At 35.5% G+C, this 17,112-nt stretch overlaps 4 protein-coding genes across 4 annotated transcripts; all 4 read right to left on the reverse strand.

Annotated features, from left to right (window-relative positions):
* Positions 1-2,087: 2,087 nt before the first annotated feature.
* Positions 2,088-4,348, reverse strand: LOC130970223 (probable E3 ubiquitin-protein ligase RHA4A). The gene is made up of 3 exons (XM_057896236.1): positions 3,717-4,348; positions 3,375-3,460; positions 2,088-2,581 (listed from the first exon to the last, which is right to left on the reverse strand). Exons 1-3 carry the CDS (start codon positions 3,954-3,956, stop codon positions 2,293-2,295), a joined length of 615 nt encoding a protein of 204 aa, XP_057752219.1. The 5' UTR covers positions 3,957-4,348; the 3' UTR covers positions 2,088-2,292.
* A 1,983-nt stretch (positions 4,349-6,331) lies between these two features.
* On the reverse strand, positions 6,332-7,318 carry LOC130969476 (30S ribosomal protein S6 alpha, chloroplastic). Its single transcript, XM_057895215.1, has 2 exons — positions 6,894-7,318; positions 6,332-6,756 (listed from the first exon to the last, which is right to left on the reverse strand). Exons 1-2 carry the CDS (start codon positions 7,233-7,235, stop codon positions 6,517-6,519), a joined length of 582 nt encoding a protein of 193 aa, XP_057751198.1. The 5' UTR covers positions 7,236-7,318; the 3' UTR covers positions 6,332-6,516.
* Positions 7,319-8,235: 917 nt separating this feature from the next.
* LOC130969972 (uncharacterized) lies at positions 8,236-12,271 on the reverse strand. Its single transcript, XM_057895895.1, has 13 exons — positions 11,860-12,271; positions 11,494-11,782; positions 11,179-11,253; positions 10,952-11,049; positions 10,582-10,828; positions 10,225-10,322; positions 9,826-10,066; positions 9,317-9,433; positions 9,142-9,198; positions 8,968-9,057; positions 8,846-8,871; positions 8,603-8,686; positions 8,236-8,493 (listed from the first exon to the last, which is right to left on the reverse strand). Exons 1-12 carry the CDS (start codon positions 11,962-11,964, stop codon positions 8,606-8,608), a joined length of 1,524 nt encoding a protein of 507 aa, XP_057751878.1. The 5' UTR covers positions 11,965-12,271; the 3' UTR covers positions 8,236-8,493; positions 8,603-8,605.
* A 738-nt stretch (positions 12,272-13,009) lies between these two features.
* LOC130966548 (bidirectional sugar transporter SWEET4-like) lies at positions 13,010-14,710 on the reverse strand. The gene is made up of 5 exons (XM_057891364.1): positions 14,659-14,710; positions 14,532-14,568; positions 13,468-13,846; positions 13,269-13,388; positions 13,010-13,183 (listed from the first exon to the last, which is right to left on the reverse strand). Exons 1-5 carry the CDS (start codon positions 14,708-14,710, stop codon positions 13,010-13,012), a joined length of 762 nt encoding a protein of 253 aa, XP_057747347.1.
* Between the last annotated feature and the right edge of the window lie 2,402 nt (positions 14,711-17,112).

The following is a 17,112-nucleotide window of genomic DNA, read 5'->3' on the forward strand; positions in this document are numbered from 1 at the left end:
CAGCTCGTAGATGTACTGTCTCTGGTTGTAAAACATGACTTTCGTCAGGATTATATTTCTCGAGTTGTGAAACATGAAAAACATCATGAAGGTTTTACAGGTAAGGAGGGAGTGCTATTTGGTACGCTACTGGACCGTCTCTTTTAAGAATTTGAAAAGGTCCTAAGTATCGTGGACTCAATTTCTTAGTTTTAAGGGCTCTACCTATTCCAGTTGTAGGAGTCACTCTTAAGAAAATATGGTCACCCTCGCTAAACTCTAAAGGCCTATGCCTAATATCTGCATAGCTCTTCTGTCGACTTTGAGCAATTTGAATCTTCTCTCGAATGTGCTTAACCTGCTCAGTAGTCTCTTGTACCAATTATGGCCTTAAAATCCCACCTTCCTCCTTGTCATACCAGCATAATGGTGATTGACATTTTCTTCCGTAGAAGGTTTCATACGGTGCCATCCCTATACTTTGTTGATAACTGTTGTTGTAAGCAAACTCAATCAATGGCAAATACTTGTCCCAGTTACCCTACTGATTCATCACACAAGATCTCAACATATCTTCTAAGGTGTGAATCGTTCGTTCTTCCTGCCAATCAGTCTGGGGGTGATATGTTGTACTCCAATACAACTTTGTTCCAAAAGCTTTCTGTAGTGCTCTCCAAAATCTAGAAGTAAACCTCGGATCCCTATCTGATACAATCGATGAAGTATCCCATGCAATTGTATTATCTTCTGAATGTACAATTGGGCAAGTTTCTCCAAGGTATAGCTAATTTGAATTGATAGAAAATGCGCTGATGTCCAGCAGAAGTCCTTGGTAATCTAATGACAAAATCCATCGTGATCTCTTCCCACTTCCATTGTGGTATCTCCAGTGGCTGTAAGGTTCCTAGTGGTTTCTGGTATTCTACCTTAATCTTCTAGCAAGTGAGACATTTCGAAACATATGTAGCTACATCCTTCTTCATCCCCGGCTACCAGAACATCTTTTTCAAATCTTGGTACATTTTAGTCTTTCCAGGATGCATAGAAAACTTGCTTTCAAGAGCTTCTGTCAGAATATCCTTTCGCAAGTCCTCTTGAGCAGGTACACAAATTCTGCCCTTACATCTCCATATTCCTTCTTTATTTTGACATACTTCTTCCAGTTGATCTGCTTTTATCCATGTTAACAATGCCAACATTCATGAATCCTGAGTCTGAGCTTGCTGAAGGTTGTCTTAAAGGCCGTGATCATTTTTTTTCTTGATCATCATCCACAATATACCTAGATTCTTCCGACTTAAAGTATCTGCGACTACATTCGTCTTTCCAGGATGATAACTTAACTTAAAGTCATAATCTTTCAAGAATTCCATCCATTACCGCCGTCTCATATTAAGGTCTTTCTATCAAAGATGTACTTTTCTATGGTCACCTTTTTTTAAAAAACCGTGAACATAGGTGTTTTTTTTTTTGTCACAATAAAAAATCGTGATTATAAACCCTTTATAGTTACAGTTTTTTACCGTGACAAAAAAAACTAACTATAGATCTAAAATATTGTAGTGTATATATATATATATATATATATATATATATATAATTTATTTTCAGTTATAAGAAGCATTATTTATATAGATATTTAACTTTTTTTATTACATGGTTTTGACTCGATGAGTTTTCTTAGAAATAAATTAACTATAATTAAAAATTATTGGAGTAATATGTTAGTTTTCTTATCAAGATTATCCAACTGTTAACAAATTAAAATTAAATTATAAACACACAAAAAATATTTAAATGAGAATGTCGTTAAATCAGAAAATATGGTTTGTATAGAGCACATCCCCACATATGAGACGTTTTAAAGGTTTGAGTTGATTATTTAAAATAATTTTAGCTTTAGTTACAATAAATACCATATATCTATAAATACATAATATTGTAAAAGAATGAATCATAAAGTAACATACAATTATAAATAAAATAATTTTTTCCCAAAATTCAGTGGGACAAATACCCCCTCACGGCCTTACCAATGAACATGGGGTCCGTCCCAGCTGGCACCAATATACACCCAACAGGAATTAGTATAGTGCACACACATACCATTAAGTGAAAGGTGAAACGTTTCTATTTATGATGGTATCCATCGTCGTCATGGCAGCAAATTATTGGCACATCAAATTAGTTTCATGAAGGGCCAAATATACAATTACTTGATTGATGCTTATTGGTTTTGATTATATGAGTAGACATTTTTGTTCCGTTCATCAATTGAAAAGGCCAGGGTAAGTGTATTATCGGATTCCCTTATTAAGTTGTGTTTATTGAGGAAGCAGCAGCGGGTTCATGTTCTGGTCGAGGAGGAGGCAAAGATACGATGACGTGTGATGGCGAGCCACCTTGGTGCTGCGGTGGTAGGACCGAAGGATTGTTGAGAATGAACTTGGTGGTGGTGGGGATGATGGAGCATCTGCATAGTGGGCATGTGGAGTTTGATCGAAGCCAGTTGTGTATGCATTCTATGTGAAACACATGCTTGCAATATGGAATCTGTAGAACCTCCTCTTTTACCTCAAATTCTCCAAGACATACACAGCATCTGTTCAATTCACAACACAAATTAACATAAATTGATTATGCATCCATCAAGTTATCATTCTTTAATTTTTACTTAAATTAAATGGACCAAATTAAAACACACTGAGTAAGGAAAAGTGAATACAAGAGGGACCATCATGAAAAAGAAATATCAAAAAATTCGTAAAGTGCAGTCCAGCATTTTCGCCACTACGCGAATTCAGACAGCATCTATCCTTGAAAATTTGGGCTCTTGCTAAGCAATAAGCGTTGACACGTGGCGGATTTGTTAATTATTTATTTTATTAATTCAATCCTGCTGAGTCATTTTTCAAATTGGCATTCTTTATAGAACTTTGCACAAGAAAGTCGTTCTTGATATATTCGTTAATCTTTTTACCACCTCCTTTTTTCTTCCTGGAACGCTTTTTGCGAAAATAATGGATGTCATAAACGATTCTTAAAGCTTTCGAAGATTCTGCCGCTAATAACACATTTCAACTTTAGAAGAATATCATTCGTTTCAGAATAGCATTTTACGGAACACAAAGACGTGGTGCAGATTAGTTAAATGAAACTATACATCAATAACAACAACAATATGCGTGGAATGTAGGAATTCGGAACAGTTAAATGTGAAAACACATCAGATGTACATGAATCTGAGTCCAAACTCCAATAGGATAGAGATAGAATAGAAACCACTAGCTAGCAATAGCTACAGCTAAAATTCTCTTTCTTTCCAAGGGTAAGAATAAGATACAATTAAACAAAAAACAAAGTGTGCGTGAGAAAATTAAAGAGAAAATACTTACAAGGAGTCCCTCGATCTCAGTTCCTCATCAAATAAAATTCTTGGAAGTTTGTCCAGAAATTGCAGCGTCAGATCTAAACGGTATGGCTGTGAAACAACAACAAAGTATGTTAAAAAGGAAGACGTTAATACTATCTAGTTTACGTAATTTACAACAAAAGGCTAAATTTGTCTTTTAAAATTATGATATTTAGTAGTGAAAAACGTATATAATAATAAACAATGGATTAGTGTTTATTTAGTATATTCATGTTAAACTATTAAAAACCCTAACAGTAAAATAATATGTATGAAGACGAAGAATGCATGCGTGTTGAAAAAGGGAAGAAATAATGTTACTTACCGAAGAAGGATAAGGGTAGGGAGCAGTTTGAGGATCGGGAATTGTAGGAAGTAAGTGAAGGGGAGGAGAAGAGAGAGAGGAAGCCCTTCTCTTGAGGTAGAACAAGTAGAATAGGAGAACCAGAATTATGGAGAACAGTATTGGAATCGAGAAAATGAAGGCCTGGTACAGCTTTAACTGAAGCTCCTGAGGATACATATGTGGAGACGCCGTTGGAATTTCTGTTTGTGAAACACCCATCGTCACCAACAATAATATATATACATATAACAGTATGTATGTTATTGTTAATGTTACTTGTGTTTCAGTTAGAATGCATTTGACCACAAAAAGGACGACAGATATATAGATGCTAAAAACTGTTTCTTGACGAGTATAGGAGAGGTGTATGTGTATATGATGATGAGGTTAATAGCACGCTACATATTCCATCTTTTTTTTTTTTTTTGAAATGATGGGAACAAGGGCAGGGTATGATGAACCCTCCACTATCATAAATATATTCACATCTCTTGCTCTCTGATCATTCTCTTTCTTTCTTTGTCATTATCCACTGCACACACTACTTTGAACCACCTGAGCGAGTGACTGAGAACTGAGAACTAAACTTATTGTGGATTTGAACTCTGAACCTTCTGTTTAATACTAGTTAATTGATAGGCAAATTTTGATTTGACGCTACTAATTAATATAAAGTAGTATAGTATTATTTCTCATGCCTTTCGTAAGTGATGATTTATTCAGTGATCATTGAAACGATAATGGTAACCTTTTTAGATTTTATTCTTCTTCAATCAGGGTGACGAAAATGACACATTTGCCACTACATATCCTTTTGTCAACACAAATATGATGGGAGGACAAATTCTTAGTTTCTTTTTTCCTTCTTTCTTTTTTTCTCATATATATTTTAGATTTTTCTTCGGCTCATTGTACTAATTAGTGGGCTAAATATATGCCTCAACCAAAGTCCAACAACAGTTTTTTCGCATTGAAAGAGATTCCACGAGTAAAAGGACAGGGTGTATCCTTCTCCTCTTGTTAGTTACCTATGAAAAAGTTTTCGTGCATGTTTGTTCCGTGGTTTATACTTTATTTATAGACCTGGACATTTAAAATTTACAAATAACTCAGACGAAAAAAGAAAAAAACAAAACAAATATCCATTATTTCAGTGAATTATACAGTTATTTACTATGACAGTGTCTCGAATTATCTCTTTTAGTGATAATAAAAATTAAAACCAAACTTACCAAACAAATTAGACAAAGATTTAACTCAAATTATATAAATCAACATGTGTTCTATATTAAGGAAATAGCTATGAGAAGAAATATCTTGGACCATGAAAGATCAGGAGAAACTCTTATTTCTTTTCAATCTCAATGCTATTTCAAGGTTGCATTTGCCACCGTTCCTACATGCCTACCTACCTACCTAGATTGGTGTAACTTTTACTTCTCTCTAATATTGTAAAAGAACACATGCATTTTGAAACTAAGGAAGAGACGTGGAGCTAAGTAGATGTATATATATATATACTCTGATCATGATCACTATTGTTGGTGGAATATGAAGCAACTAAGCTCTTTCGCTCAAAGTGGGTTTGGGATCAAATCTCAAACAGCTCCATTACATCAGATTCTCTGTCCCAGTGGGTACGAATAAAGAAGTTTATCGTCTTGCACCTTTTCTTCAATTATATTTTATATATACATATATAAGCAAAGTGCTTCAACTTGCTCATTGTGACCTATTACCTAGAACTAGCTGATTGGATGTTACTATGGTAGTAAATCCTTAAGGTAGCACTCAAATCAGTGATTCTGAATTTAAATATTACGATTGAAAATAGTTTTTCATCTCAAAAGAAAGCAAGTTGCTATCAAGAGATCTTCCTCTTATACAATGGAAAAGTTAAAATGTAAAAGTAACTTACTTGTAAAGCAAACAACGAGACATCGAAGGGGCGTTGGAAGAAAAAGAGATTTAGGGTCATAGTGGACGTTAACAGGGTTGTCCACCAATGACTAGGAGGGCTATCAAGTATTAATAAATATATTATACTATAATGATGCAACTCTGGACTTCCAACAACATGAGCGTGATACTGATAGGCATAAAACTTGATGGCTTCTTGAGCCTTAACTATACCATAATCATCATTCCAACTTATGTTCAACAACTTTCCCAATTGAATGATGTTTCTATCTGATAATAACAGTATACCAGTGTCCAAATACCTATTTTTAGAAAACAGAATACTCTAGTGTCTTTTTAATTATTGAATTAAATTTATCTACTGATCAGTGCAAAATCACAGCACTTTTTTCATCATACATACTAAAAACCTGCATGATTTGAATACAATTAAGCCAGCAGATGTACAGATGATTGAAATGTACAAACATCAACTCGGTCCTGTCCAGCATTGAACACTAATATTGCTAGTTATGCAGTGACTTGAAGCAGATAAAAGAAAAAAACTGAGGAGCAAATACACATACGTAACAAGAAAGGGGCTACAAGAAAAAGCCATAAGATATTGCACTTTTGTGCCTTGTGTCAAGATAAAGAAAAGGGTTTTGCAGATTAAGGAATAAAGAGAAAAGGAGTCACAGACAGACCTTTTTCATTCCAGTAAATGACATGGAATTCATAAGAGTTTGAATACAAAATCCGAAATAGTTTTATAACTCTACATATGTTGTAAGTGAATTCGACCATATTAAAAAAATACAAGAATCCAAATGAAAATGAGAAAAAAAAAAGATAAAGAGTGACATTTTATGGTGAGTAACTAATATTTCCTTTTCCTAATTTTGAAAGTGGATGAACGGATAACATTGTCATCAGCGAGGAGTGTGTCCTCAAGAATGGTAATGGATTCAGGCTTGGTGAAGTAGGTGAAGAGAAGATAGATACCATCCAAGTAAGTGTTGGACTCTCCAGCTCTGTTTTTCCTCCTTATGCTATATGCAAGTGGAATTACTCCTCTGTTAAATACCTCCACATACATGGCACCCCCAGCAACAAGCAGCTGCAAATACACCCATCAATTTCAGTCAACTCCCATCTTAGCTTAGTCCTTACCATTTCTAAATTCAAATGTGAATGATAAAGGAACATTCAGCTAAAACATAAGCATGTAGCACACAAGGGTTAGGATATAAATACCTCCTCGTACTTCTGGGTGAGTGAAAGTCTCTCATCCTCGGACATGTCAGGCCTCAAAACCGCCATAGTTTCGTATTGCCTGAGTCCGGGTGGGCACTGGGGTTCCTCCTTAGGTTCGGTAGCTGTAAAGCCAGGCCCGGGAGCGATGGGGTCGTCCTCGGACCCGAATCCAGCGCCTTCGAAGAACGAGCCAGAGAAGTCGAGGGTTTGGGCTCTGAGAGGGAACCCGGATAATTGGGTTCTCTTTTGGAGAAAGGGAGGCTTGTGTGAAGGAGATAGGGAAGTGGAGAGAGAGTTGGAGGGGGGGCATAGTAGAATGGACAGAGAAATAGAGGACGCCATTGTTGCTTGGCTGCTTGCACTCTCTGTAGAGACAGAGTGCTGAACTGAAATGATGTGGTGTGGTGGGAATGAGATTATACTTTACCCACAAAAACAGATAAGGCAAATCCGAATTCTGCCAACGCCTAGGGCCCGGTTAACGGGTTGGCCCAAACATCAAAGTCTTATTTTGATGTTTCCTTGTATAAAAAGTAGGGCTGGCAATTTATATCCTACCCGCGGGTACCTAATTTGGTCCAACCCGTTCGAATAGGGTAGGCTATTCTACTTGCAGTGGGTAGGGTAGAGTACGGTCCGGGTATATCTACGGGTAGGGTAGAGTACGGATTTAGTGTGTACTCTATCTTACCCTACCCGCACCTCATATATAACACATATTTTATAAAAATCTCTCTATATAATGAAGAAAGTGAGAATTGAACCTACAACCTCTCTTATGTAATAACTTATATTTAATAATTTAGAGCATCAATTTTTTATTTTTTATGTTATTAATACGTATAAAATTCGAAATAATTGAATTTTATATTTACTTTAAAAAAATTTGATATTTCTGCGAGTAGGGTAGGATAGGGTTTAGAATTTTAAGGTGCGGGTAAGGTTAGGATTTAGAGATTTTCAACCCACGAGTAGGGTAGGGTAAAATTTTAATAAAATTTTCAACCCGCAAGTAGGATTAGGATAGTGTTTCCTACCCTACCCTACCCATTGCCAGCCCTAATAAAAAGTATTAATTACTACAATAACGATTTTTATTTCAAAAACTAATTTAAACACATTCTAAAACCTTTGTTTTTTTTCTTTTTTGTTTTGTTTTGTCTTGATCAAATAAAAGATCAGAATCTGAGGAATGTTATTATATAATCTAATCCATTTTGCTAAACTTATCAATTCATGTTTAATTTTTTTTCATATTATTTTCTAATATTTATATATCTAAATATATAATCTAACTTTATAAATAATGATGAAACCCCAAATATTAATATCAAGCATGGATTTTGGGGGGATTAAGTGAAATTTTGTCCCTTGACTTTATATTCTAGTCCGTAAAACAGATAGTGCATGGAAATTACCAGACCATGTTTGAACTAGTTCAACTGATTTTACTGACTATCAAATAAAAGGTAGACATCAATTCTAGCTATTTTCAATTCTGTTATAACGATAAGCGATCGAAGAGTGGTTTAGTTCTGCCTTCCTTATCCACCCCACCGTTCCACCAATTAGCTGAAAAACCAATGCCTACCTTGCACACCTGCATGCATGTAAAGGACATGGTAAAACACAAAATGTGTCTAGTATAGCGATTTCCTATAAAAGAAAAAATAATAATAAGACTAGACCCATGCTGCAAGAAGCATTACCTGTTAAAATCCAAGGTCAAAGCTTGGGAACGATTCATCCTTAGGACTTTCACTTTCATTGATGATGACGTGATCACTCGAAGTCTATATGAATAAGCCAACATCAGCGGGATACAAATATAACTCAAAAAGCAATATTTTAAAATTGAGACAGCTGAATATATGACCAGGCAAGGCAAGGCATTGCTATCGGAAATAATGGCACATGAAAAACAAAATGCAAAGCAATCAAAGAAAACAGACCTGTTGGGGCATTATTTTGGCACTCCCTGTTAAGCAGAGTCAACTAAGAGTTACTTAAGATATTATTATAACGCATAGCTACTGAGAATTTAGTCAAAATTTGCAAGCTCCACTTAGCTTGCCTTTAGAAAACGAAGAATCGAGGGATTTCACAGTCCCAGTTGATCCGCAGTCCACAGTATGGAGGCATGACCCATGGCTTGATTGGCCACCTATAGAAATCTAATATAATCAGATTAATCACATGAACAGGCCCTGAGAAGCACGCTAGCATCTAGTTATGTTTACTATCTAACCTATGACGGAGCTCTCCTGAGGCGTAGGATATTGTAAAATGGACAATATTTGATTGGCTGCACATATACCAGAAATCAGTCACATTCAGGTCCTTAAGTTGATAAAGAAAAACCCTCTAAAATGCATCCTCCTTGCAGATAAGAGTCACGCCAAAGGCAACCATTAAGTACGAACCATCACGTAAAGCCTTAACTGGTAAGACTGTCCTCTCTGACTTCATATCTTCTTTCCCTGGAAAGAGACAGTTCATGCTTGCAACTTGCTCAATACAAGACTTATTTGGAGGTTGTCCTGCAATGTTATACACAAGGACAAGGTCAATATAGCAGTGAATAGCCGGGAACATATAATCCTTATTAAGTATTAACTATCTTTCCTGAAAGTATATAGAAGGAGGCTATGTTAGTATTTGCAATCCACTTCTGAGATATACAGATACTTGTTAATCTATAGTTCTTTCAGGAAAAGCAAACTAAATATTAGAAAAAAAGAAATTTGACCTGAATGAGCAGAAAATGTAGGCAATGGACAAGAAAACCTAACATAATGTGACAAAGGGTGTAAAATGAGAAGGAAAAAAAAGAGGGAGGGGGGATAGATAGTAAATTCAAAAACGTTCAGATGAAACTTCTAAATGTTGTCATAACTACATACTTGAAACCTCTAATTATTCAAGAACTAACCTTTAGAAACAGGTAGATTGACCTTGAGAAGGTCATTTTGTCCATGTCTTAGTATTCTTCTCTGAACAACAGTATTACTATCAGTCTCTTGCTCATTCATCGGAGATTGATGGCTTCCGTCAGGTTCTCCAACTTCAACTAAATGTCCATCAAACTTTAATGATTCACCGGATCTTACAACTTCATCTTTCTTTAGGAACCTTCGTTCTAAAGGTCTTTTGCTTAAATCATATAAAACAACCTGAAAAAAATAATTGAAACTATGCCAAGCTTAAAAACAGAACATAAGACATCAACTAAAGTTTTTTCAGGATGATAACAGACAAATCGATGACACATAAAAGACACTTATGGTCTTCTGGAGATAACAAGGAATCCACATCAAGTGCAAAAATTAACCTGCCTCCCACGAGATCCACAAAATTCAAGTTCCAAAAAACCATCATGATACTTCTTGGCCTTTTTTGTTAATTGTGCTGTATATAGGACCTGCCATTCTAAATTGAAAAGAAAGATAAAGCTGAATAATGAAACCACACAGGAACAAATAAAACAAATGCATAGGGGACTAGATGGCAAAAATTAAATAAGTACAGTAAGAAAGTAGAAACAATTTCATGGTAAATATATGCAAATGGCATACTGCAGATTAGAGCTGCAAGGAGTAAGAACAATGGGAAAAAAGGTAGTACGGCATCTTAAAAAAGAGCTGAGCAAATATAAAACTTTGTCAAATCACAAAAATTGTTAACTAACCCCTTTTTCCAACAGCTAAATTGGTTTCATTATCAAGAGAAATATGCCGCCTGTCCACCTTCTCTGTGCTATCAACATTAGTTAAATTCTCTCCTTTAGCACTACAATCTGGTTTCTTATTTCCTTGACACTCACCAATGTCGATCAAATATGCATCAAACGAAACTGATTCACCAGGTCTAATCACATCATCTTTCCTTAAGAACCTGCTGTCTAAGAGTTTCCTGCTTTCATCAAACAGCATAATCTAAAATAGAGACACAGACAGCAGGATTGCAGGAGTAAGCATTCATTAAAGAAAAAGGGTTAATTATGTATTTACTAACTGATTTTTTTTATGTATACAAGAAATATGGGTTTAAAAGTCAACCTGTCCTCCACGAGACCCATGGATAACTAGCCGTAAAAATCCATCATGGTACTTCTTTGCTTTCTGAGTTAGATGTGTAGTGTATAGCACCTGCCACTCTAATTGGAAACAGAAATTTTGGATTGTTTGGATATAAAAAAAAAAAAAAAAAATGGAAAATTACTTTCACATACGCAAGACAGAACTACGAAGTATGTAAACTGAAAATTATTTGATGACAGACTAACCTGTTGAGCTAGGTTTTGTTTTTTCCGAACTGATCTCTGGTGACCCATACTTCAACAGCTCTCTCTTCTTAAATTCTGCAATGTTTAATACACCATTTTATAACTACAAATCTACAATGCAGCTCAAACAAGAAACTATTGCTAACCAACTGACGTGGTTGCAAGGTCCATCGCAGCATATCTTAAAAGATAAACCAACCACTTTCAAATTTTAACATCTTCAATTACTTAAAATAAAAACGAACCAAAAAGTCAATCTACCGAATTAACATATATGCAATAAAAGATTAAATAAATAAGCTTGGCATTATGAACCTTTGATAAGTCGTTGAGATGGACTGAGAGGCTTCCGTGTTTGTGCAGTGTTCCCATTCGCATTGATTTTGGTGTTCGTAACGGTAGGAGTCCTGAATATTCTTGAAGCAGTCTTGTGTTTTGTAGGAAGCTTGGGGTCAGAATGGGGCTTGTTGTGTGGCCGGCCCTCAGGATCGCCAATGTCGACAAGGTAGCCATTGAACTCCAAAGTCTCACCAGAGGCAACGGTTTCCTCTGTCTTCAAGATCCTGCACACCAAGAGTTTCTCGAACTCATCGTAAAGCGCCACCTGCACAGCGAATTAATTGCGCCTGATTGGATTTGAAATTGAAGGGTAGATAAGAGAAAAAGAGGTGGGATAGAGACCTTGTTGGTGGAGATTTGGAGGTGAAGGAATCCATCGAGGTAGAGCTTGCGTTTCTGTTTGATGTGCTTTGTGTAAGTCACCGACCATCGTTTCGACTCTTCCATTCTACTCTATTCTCCCCTCAAACCAAAAGCGCAGAATAGAATGAGTTAGGAAATTCCACATGTAAAGAGCGCGGGAACTGTGACTACGACTGAAGCCCGACAAATGGTTGAGTTTTTTAGTGGGAAGCCCAATAAAAGGGTTGATCTACTGTACGGAGAGGTCCGGCCCAAACCGAGACGGCTTAGCTTGCTTGTTTCAGTACAGTAATGGAGTGGAAGTTCTGTGCTTCGCAGTTTAAGGAACCTCCCTGCAGCTGAGGCTTGGCACAGATGGAGGATTTCTACGCCTCTCATCAAGCTGCACCCGGGTTCAAATCCCAGCTGAGGTTGGATTGTTGCAAGAACCCATAGTACCCATGTAGTGTGTGAGTGTGTTGTGTGGGTGTGTAAAACATGGGGTTAATGCCTAGGATTGGGGGTTGTCCAATCCACTTGACCAAAAAAATAAAAAAAAACCTCCCTGGCTCCCTCAAACCCCTCACATAGGATGCTAGTCTGTTAGCGCTAATCGATTAGTTATTTTTACCTTACCTAGACACAATGGGTATCATTACTTACTTGAATGCACTGTTGAGAAGCAATTCTCTGTCTTGCTTTTTATCTTTAATTTAGCCTCTACCCTTGGTGGCTTTCACTTGCCTTTTAAACTTTCCCCTGTTCTAATCAGTTGATTACTATTATTATTGGGTTGTATTACAGTGGGCCTCTCAATTCTATTCTTCGGAAAAAGGCTCTTCATTGCAAAAAGTTGAAGGATATTTTTTTTTTATCTTTGTTAATTACCAATTAGGTAATACTTGTGCAAAGAGGCATTGAGCAGGGGTATTTTCAGACTTTCATCGTTAACTTCCATAAGCATACACTTAATTTCTTGGTACTTGCATGTGTGTGACGACTCCCTCGGAAGCCAGAGTACACACTGGTTACATATTAATTTTCGCCCAAAAGATAGAGGGCATACATCAGCGGAAAGAGAAAAAATAAAATAAAAAGTGGAATAATGACGATAACGATAATAATCAGCATCAGCATGATTTATAATTGATCACGATGAATAATTAGGCTTGGATTCTTGGCCGCCATCACGAACCTCCACCTGTGAAAGGTTCACCTCCCCGTTGGCTTTCCTTGCTGCTAATTGCTGCTTGGTTGACTTATAATACGTAGCATAGAGAATAAGCTGCGCCGCCGATAGCAATGTGCCAAGTCCATTTGGTACCTGTCAATAAGATTGATTCAGTTCATTAACTGGTGGCATAGAAATGAAACAAAGAAAAGAGGGGCTTGTATGTAGTTGTATTTACAGTCATGAATGGATCGAAACGAATGAGAGCATAAGTGGTCCAAGCCACACCGTTCCCAAAGGACGCCAGAGAGATGGAAAGGGGCATGTATTCAACGCTTTTGGTCTTGACCACCAGTTTCTGGAATGGAATAATGGAATGGCATGAGTATAGCGTAGAGTGGTTGTTTTGGATGGTGAGGTGTATAGTTAGTACTTACCATAACGGCCAAGGGGGAAGCATACATCAAAATGTTGAAGACAATGCATGTGGATCCGACAAGCTGAGAGCGTCTGTTGAGGTTGTGAAGCAGGGTTAACGTGATGAGGGAGAGAACCGTAATGAAAATGAGTTCCACCATGAGCCACATGAAAACCTTGAGCCTCTTGCTGCGTTCGCAGTACATCAAGAAAAGGGTGACGTAGATGATCTCGATCACGCAACCTGAGCCGTTGATGGTCACGACCAGCAGGCTGTGTGGGTGCACCATAGGTAGCCCGTAGAGGGTCCAAACCATGCAGTTCGCTAACGTCGCTAGGTATGGCGCAGGAGAATACTGCTCCACCGAACCTCTCTTCCATATAGCGACAAAAGTTGGTCTGTTACATTACATATGCAATGCTTTTTCATTCAAAATGGCCCAACAACACATGCATCGTGCATACAAGGACAACGCAAATCCTAACAATCTTTGCGTAATGCTTTAATTTGCTTAGCCCCAAATTTTAATTTAATTTGTGCATGCTTTTGACATTTAACATACATACGGTAAGGTACGGTAACTTGAAAGTAGAAGATCGTATCATCTTTCAGCAAAAATATCCATAAACTCTTCCCCTCCCCCCACCAGGCCACCACACAAAAAAAAAAAAAATAATCAACTCAACTGATCTCCCCACCCCTCTCACAACTCCCAATATATATATAGTAAGTAGTCTTAAAGACTTAGAAGTAACTTGTAGTTGTACCAACCGTATCTAAGAAAGACTCTATTGTTCAAGTGAAGTAAATAAAGATTTATCTTTATCTAACCAAAGTAATTAAGTACTTAAAATTGGTTAATTACTATACAATCAAATTAAATATCAATGAACCCGTTAAATCTTAAAATCTAATGATAGAACAGCACAAGCAATACTAATTAATTAAGTGTTTTGCATCATCCTAATTAAGACATTTGTTTCCCTTTTATTCTAGGAAGATCAGATGAAGATGAAAATTAACAAAAATATGACCTCATAACAAAGGATAGTTAAGAATGAAGGCCAAATATATTAAACTTACACTGGGGACAAGAACAGGAAGGCAGAAATTATGTTTCCTGAGGAAGACAAAAGAAAGTAATTAAGATCAATGATGATGTAGTAGACAGAATTAAAGTAACTAATTAATTAGAGTGCTTGAGAGAGACCTAAGATGCCGACAACAGTTCTTGCGATTTCTGCTGAAGCTGCTGCAGTCATGGCTGGTGGTAGCTGAATAATGAGAACAGAGATGAAGTGATCAGCAATTAGCAGAGGGTGGTACCTTGAAGAAGAGGATGAAACTACAATAAAAAGTTAAATCGAGTTGAGTTTGGTGTTATCCAAATTAATCTGGTTGGGTCATGTCAGCTGCATGATTTATTAGCCTAAGTGAGTGTTTGCTCTCTCCTAACTTATAGTGCCCAAAACCTTACTCATTCACCAGCTATATATACACATACAATATATATTCACATACAAAAAGCGGTCGATTAAATTTCCGAGACACTCTCAGTGGTTCTATTTACAATGATACTATAATTGTACACACAACAGTACAGTATTCATTTCCCCCCGTTACGTGTCCCATTCCTTCCTATAAACAATATCGAAGATATCACATCCCAAATTAGTGATGGACTCCTATTATTTTTAACTATTAATTTAATTTTTTTAATTTAATAATTTAATAATATATTTTTAATTTATATTTTAAATATTATTGATTAACTATTAATTAAAGAAAAATTATTGATTTTTTAGCATTTTTTAATTATAATAGGCAATTCAATAATATTTGGGAGACCATAAAAAATAACACAAACTTGTCTTATTTAATATTTATTAATTGTCGTTAAAATTAATAAATATTAAATAAGATAAATTTAAGTTGTTTGCACTTATTTTTTATTATTTCTTTCATATTATTGTAGTCAATTTTAGATAATATTATATTAAATTATCAAATAAGTTTAAGCTCATTAATAGAAAAACTTTTATTGAGTTTGAATTTTAGATTTTTTTTCTTGTGTTGAATGTGATCTTTAAATATTAGATGTGTAATATTAATTATCAATATCTTTTCTTCTTTTAATTAATTTGTTAACCAATTTCATGAGTCTTTACAATTAGTCAAGCTAACAACAGAGAGAAAGGATCGAGTTCTCTGAAAATTTGAAAAATAGGTGTTTATTCAACTAATTCTTTTGTGCAGATTTTGCAGAAAAAATATTTTCAGTGGATATAATAAATTATAGCTTCACTAGTAATATCACTACAAAAAAAACATTGAATACCATCAAATGTACCGATAGATTTAGCAAGGGTAGTTATTGACGAATTTAACGACATATTTTTCAATGGCTACAAGTGTAGATTCATCTCAAAAAAATCTTACTATTGGATTCCATATAATCCGTCCCTAATTTCAACGGTAATAAAGGGCACAAAAATTTATTTTATAAGCACCAATTTACCGAGGAATTTATTGTCGAAAATTTCCGACGATAATGTGAATTAATGAAATGCAGCATTTTGGACAACTACCAGTACATTACCGTCGAATTTATACGTTAATAAATTCGATGGTAAAATTGAATGAAATTAGAATTTAGAAATCATTTTCCCCCACTTCTGTAACTTCACCCTCTTCTCACTCCTTCTCTCTCACATTGGTTCTCCCTCTCCTCTCCCATTCTCACCAGAGATCTAAACATCACTGCTGTTGTCTCGTGGGTCATCATTGCTGCCAGGTGCCATATGTCGCCATCGTTGTCTCAGGTTCTATCTCCATGTTGCTGCCTCGTGAGCCGTCGCTGCTATTGGGTTCCAGCCGTCGCTGTTGCTGCCGGGCTCCAGCCGTCACTCTTGCTGTCTCAGGTTCTTCCTCCAAGTTAGTGCGAATTTTTTCTATTCTTCAATTTGTCAATTTTTGGGTTTAGGTTTCTTTGATAATTTTAATTTTATATGTATTATATATATTTTTTATTAATTTTGTATTTGATTTTTTTGTTTTAAAATATAAATTTGTTTGAAATTTTAATTATTTTTAAAATTTTTATTTTAAATTTTGTGTTTAAATTCTGTTTTATTTTTTTAATTTACTAGTAGGATATTTCAATTTTAAAATTGAAGTTTAAAATTTGTAATTTTTTAAAAATTTGTGTTTAAAATTCATGTTTTTATTTAGATTTATTAAGGTTAAGTGAATCAATTTAGGTAGTTAATTAGGGTTAACTTTGTTTAGTAATTAGATTATTTCAGGTGAATTAGGTTTTGTATTTTAAATTAATATATTTGTATGAATTAAATATTATGTAAGTTAAATGACTTTTTGAATTAGTTTCACTTAGTAAATTTAATAAGTCGTCTTTTATTACTAGGACTATTATTTTGTTTGAGATCCATTGGAGTTCGCTTCTTTCATAGTTTCTGTAGTTATATTTTGTTGGTTGTTCGTGCAGCGCTCAAATTGGTTTATTCTCTATCTCTAAATATAATGAATTGTTTGAATTTTATGTCTGACTTACTTTTTCTAAAATAGAGTTTTAGGATGGAAGTAGGAGAAAGTTGCCTAGTGACGCCTTCTCGAAACCCTTGTTTACTAAAAAATTGTGGAGTAA

Source organism: Arachis stenosperma, chromosome 3 (assembly GCF_014773155.1).
Source record: "Arachis stenosperma cultivar V10309 chromosome 3, arast.V10309.gnm1.PFL2, whole genome shotgun sequence".
NCBI lineage: Eukaryota > Viridiplantae > Streptophyta > Magnoliopsida > Fabales > Fabaceae > Arachis > Arachis stenosperma.

What these genes read in the sequence shown, in the direction of transcription:
- LOC130970223 (XM_057896236.1), bottom strand. Translation starts at nt 3,956, where the DNA reads ATGGGTGTTTCACAAACAGAAATTCCAACGGCGTCTCCACATATGTAT. An exon ending in CCTACCCTTATCCTTCTTCG is followed by an intron (nt 3,461 to 3,716) that starts GTAAGTAACATT and finishes GTTGTTTCACAG; the next exon opens with CCATACCGTTTAGATCTGAC. An exon ending in CTGAGATCGAGGGACTCCTT is followed by an intron (nt 2,582 to 3,374) that starts GTAAGTATTTTC and finishes TGAATTGAACAG; the next exon opens with ATGCTGTGTATGTCTTGGAG.
- LOC130969476 (XM_057895215.1), bottom strand. Translation starts at nt 7,235, where the DNA reads ATGGCGTCCTCTATTTCTCTGTCCATTCTACTATGCCCCCCCTCCAAC. An exon ending in TCACCCAGAAGTACGAGGAG is followed by an intron (nt 6,757 to 6,893) that starts GTATTTATATCC and finishes GTGTATTTGCAG; the next exon opens with CTGCTTGTTGCTGGGGGTGC.
- LOC130969972 (XM_057895895.1), bottom strand. Translation starts at nt 11,964, where the DNA reads ATGGAAGAGTCGAAACGATGGTCGGTGACTTACACAAAGCACATCAAA. An exon ending in CAATCTACCTGTTTCTAAAG is followed by an intron (nt 9,434 to 9,825) that starts GTTAGTTCTTGA and finishes ATAACATTGCAG; the next exon opens with GACAACCTCCAAATAAGTCT. An exon ending in TCAGGAGAGCTCCGTCATAG is followed by an intron (nt 9,058 to 9,141) that starts GTTAGATAGTAA and finishes AGATTTCTATAG; the next exon opens with GTGGCCAATCAAGCCATGGG.
- LOC130966548 (XM_057891364.1), bottom strand. Translation starts at nt 14,710, where the DNA reads ATGACTGCAGCAGCTTCAGCAGAAATCGCAAGAACTGTTGTCGGCATC. An exon ending in AACTGTTGTCGGCATCTTAG is followed by an intron (nt 14,569 to 14,658) that starts GTCTCTCTCAAG and finishes TGTCTTCCTCAG; the next exon opens with GAAACATAATTTCTGCCTTC. An exon ending in TTCCTGTTCTTGTCCCCAGT is followed by an intron (nt 13,847 to 14,531) that starts GTAAGTTTAATA and finishes GTAATGTAACAG; the next exon opens with ACCAACTTTTGTCGCTATAT.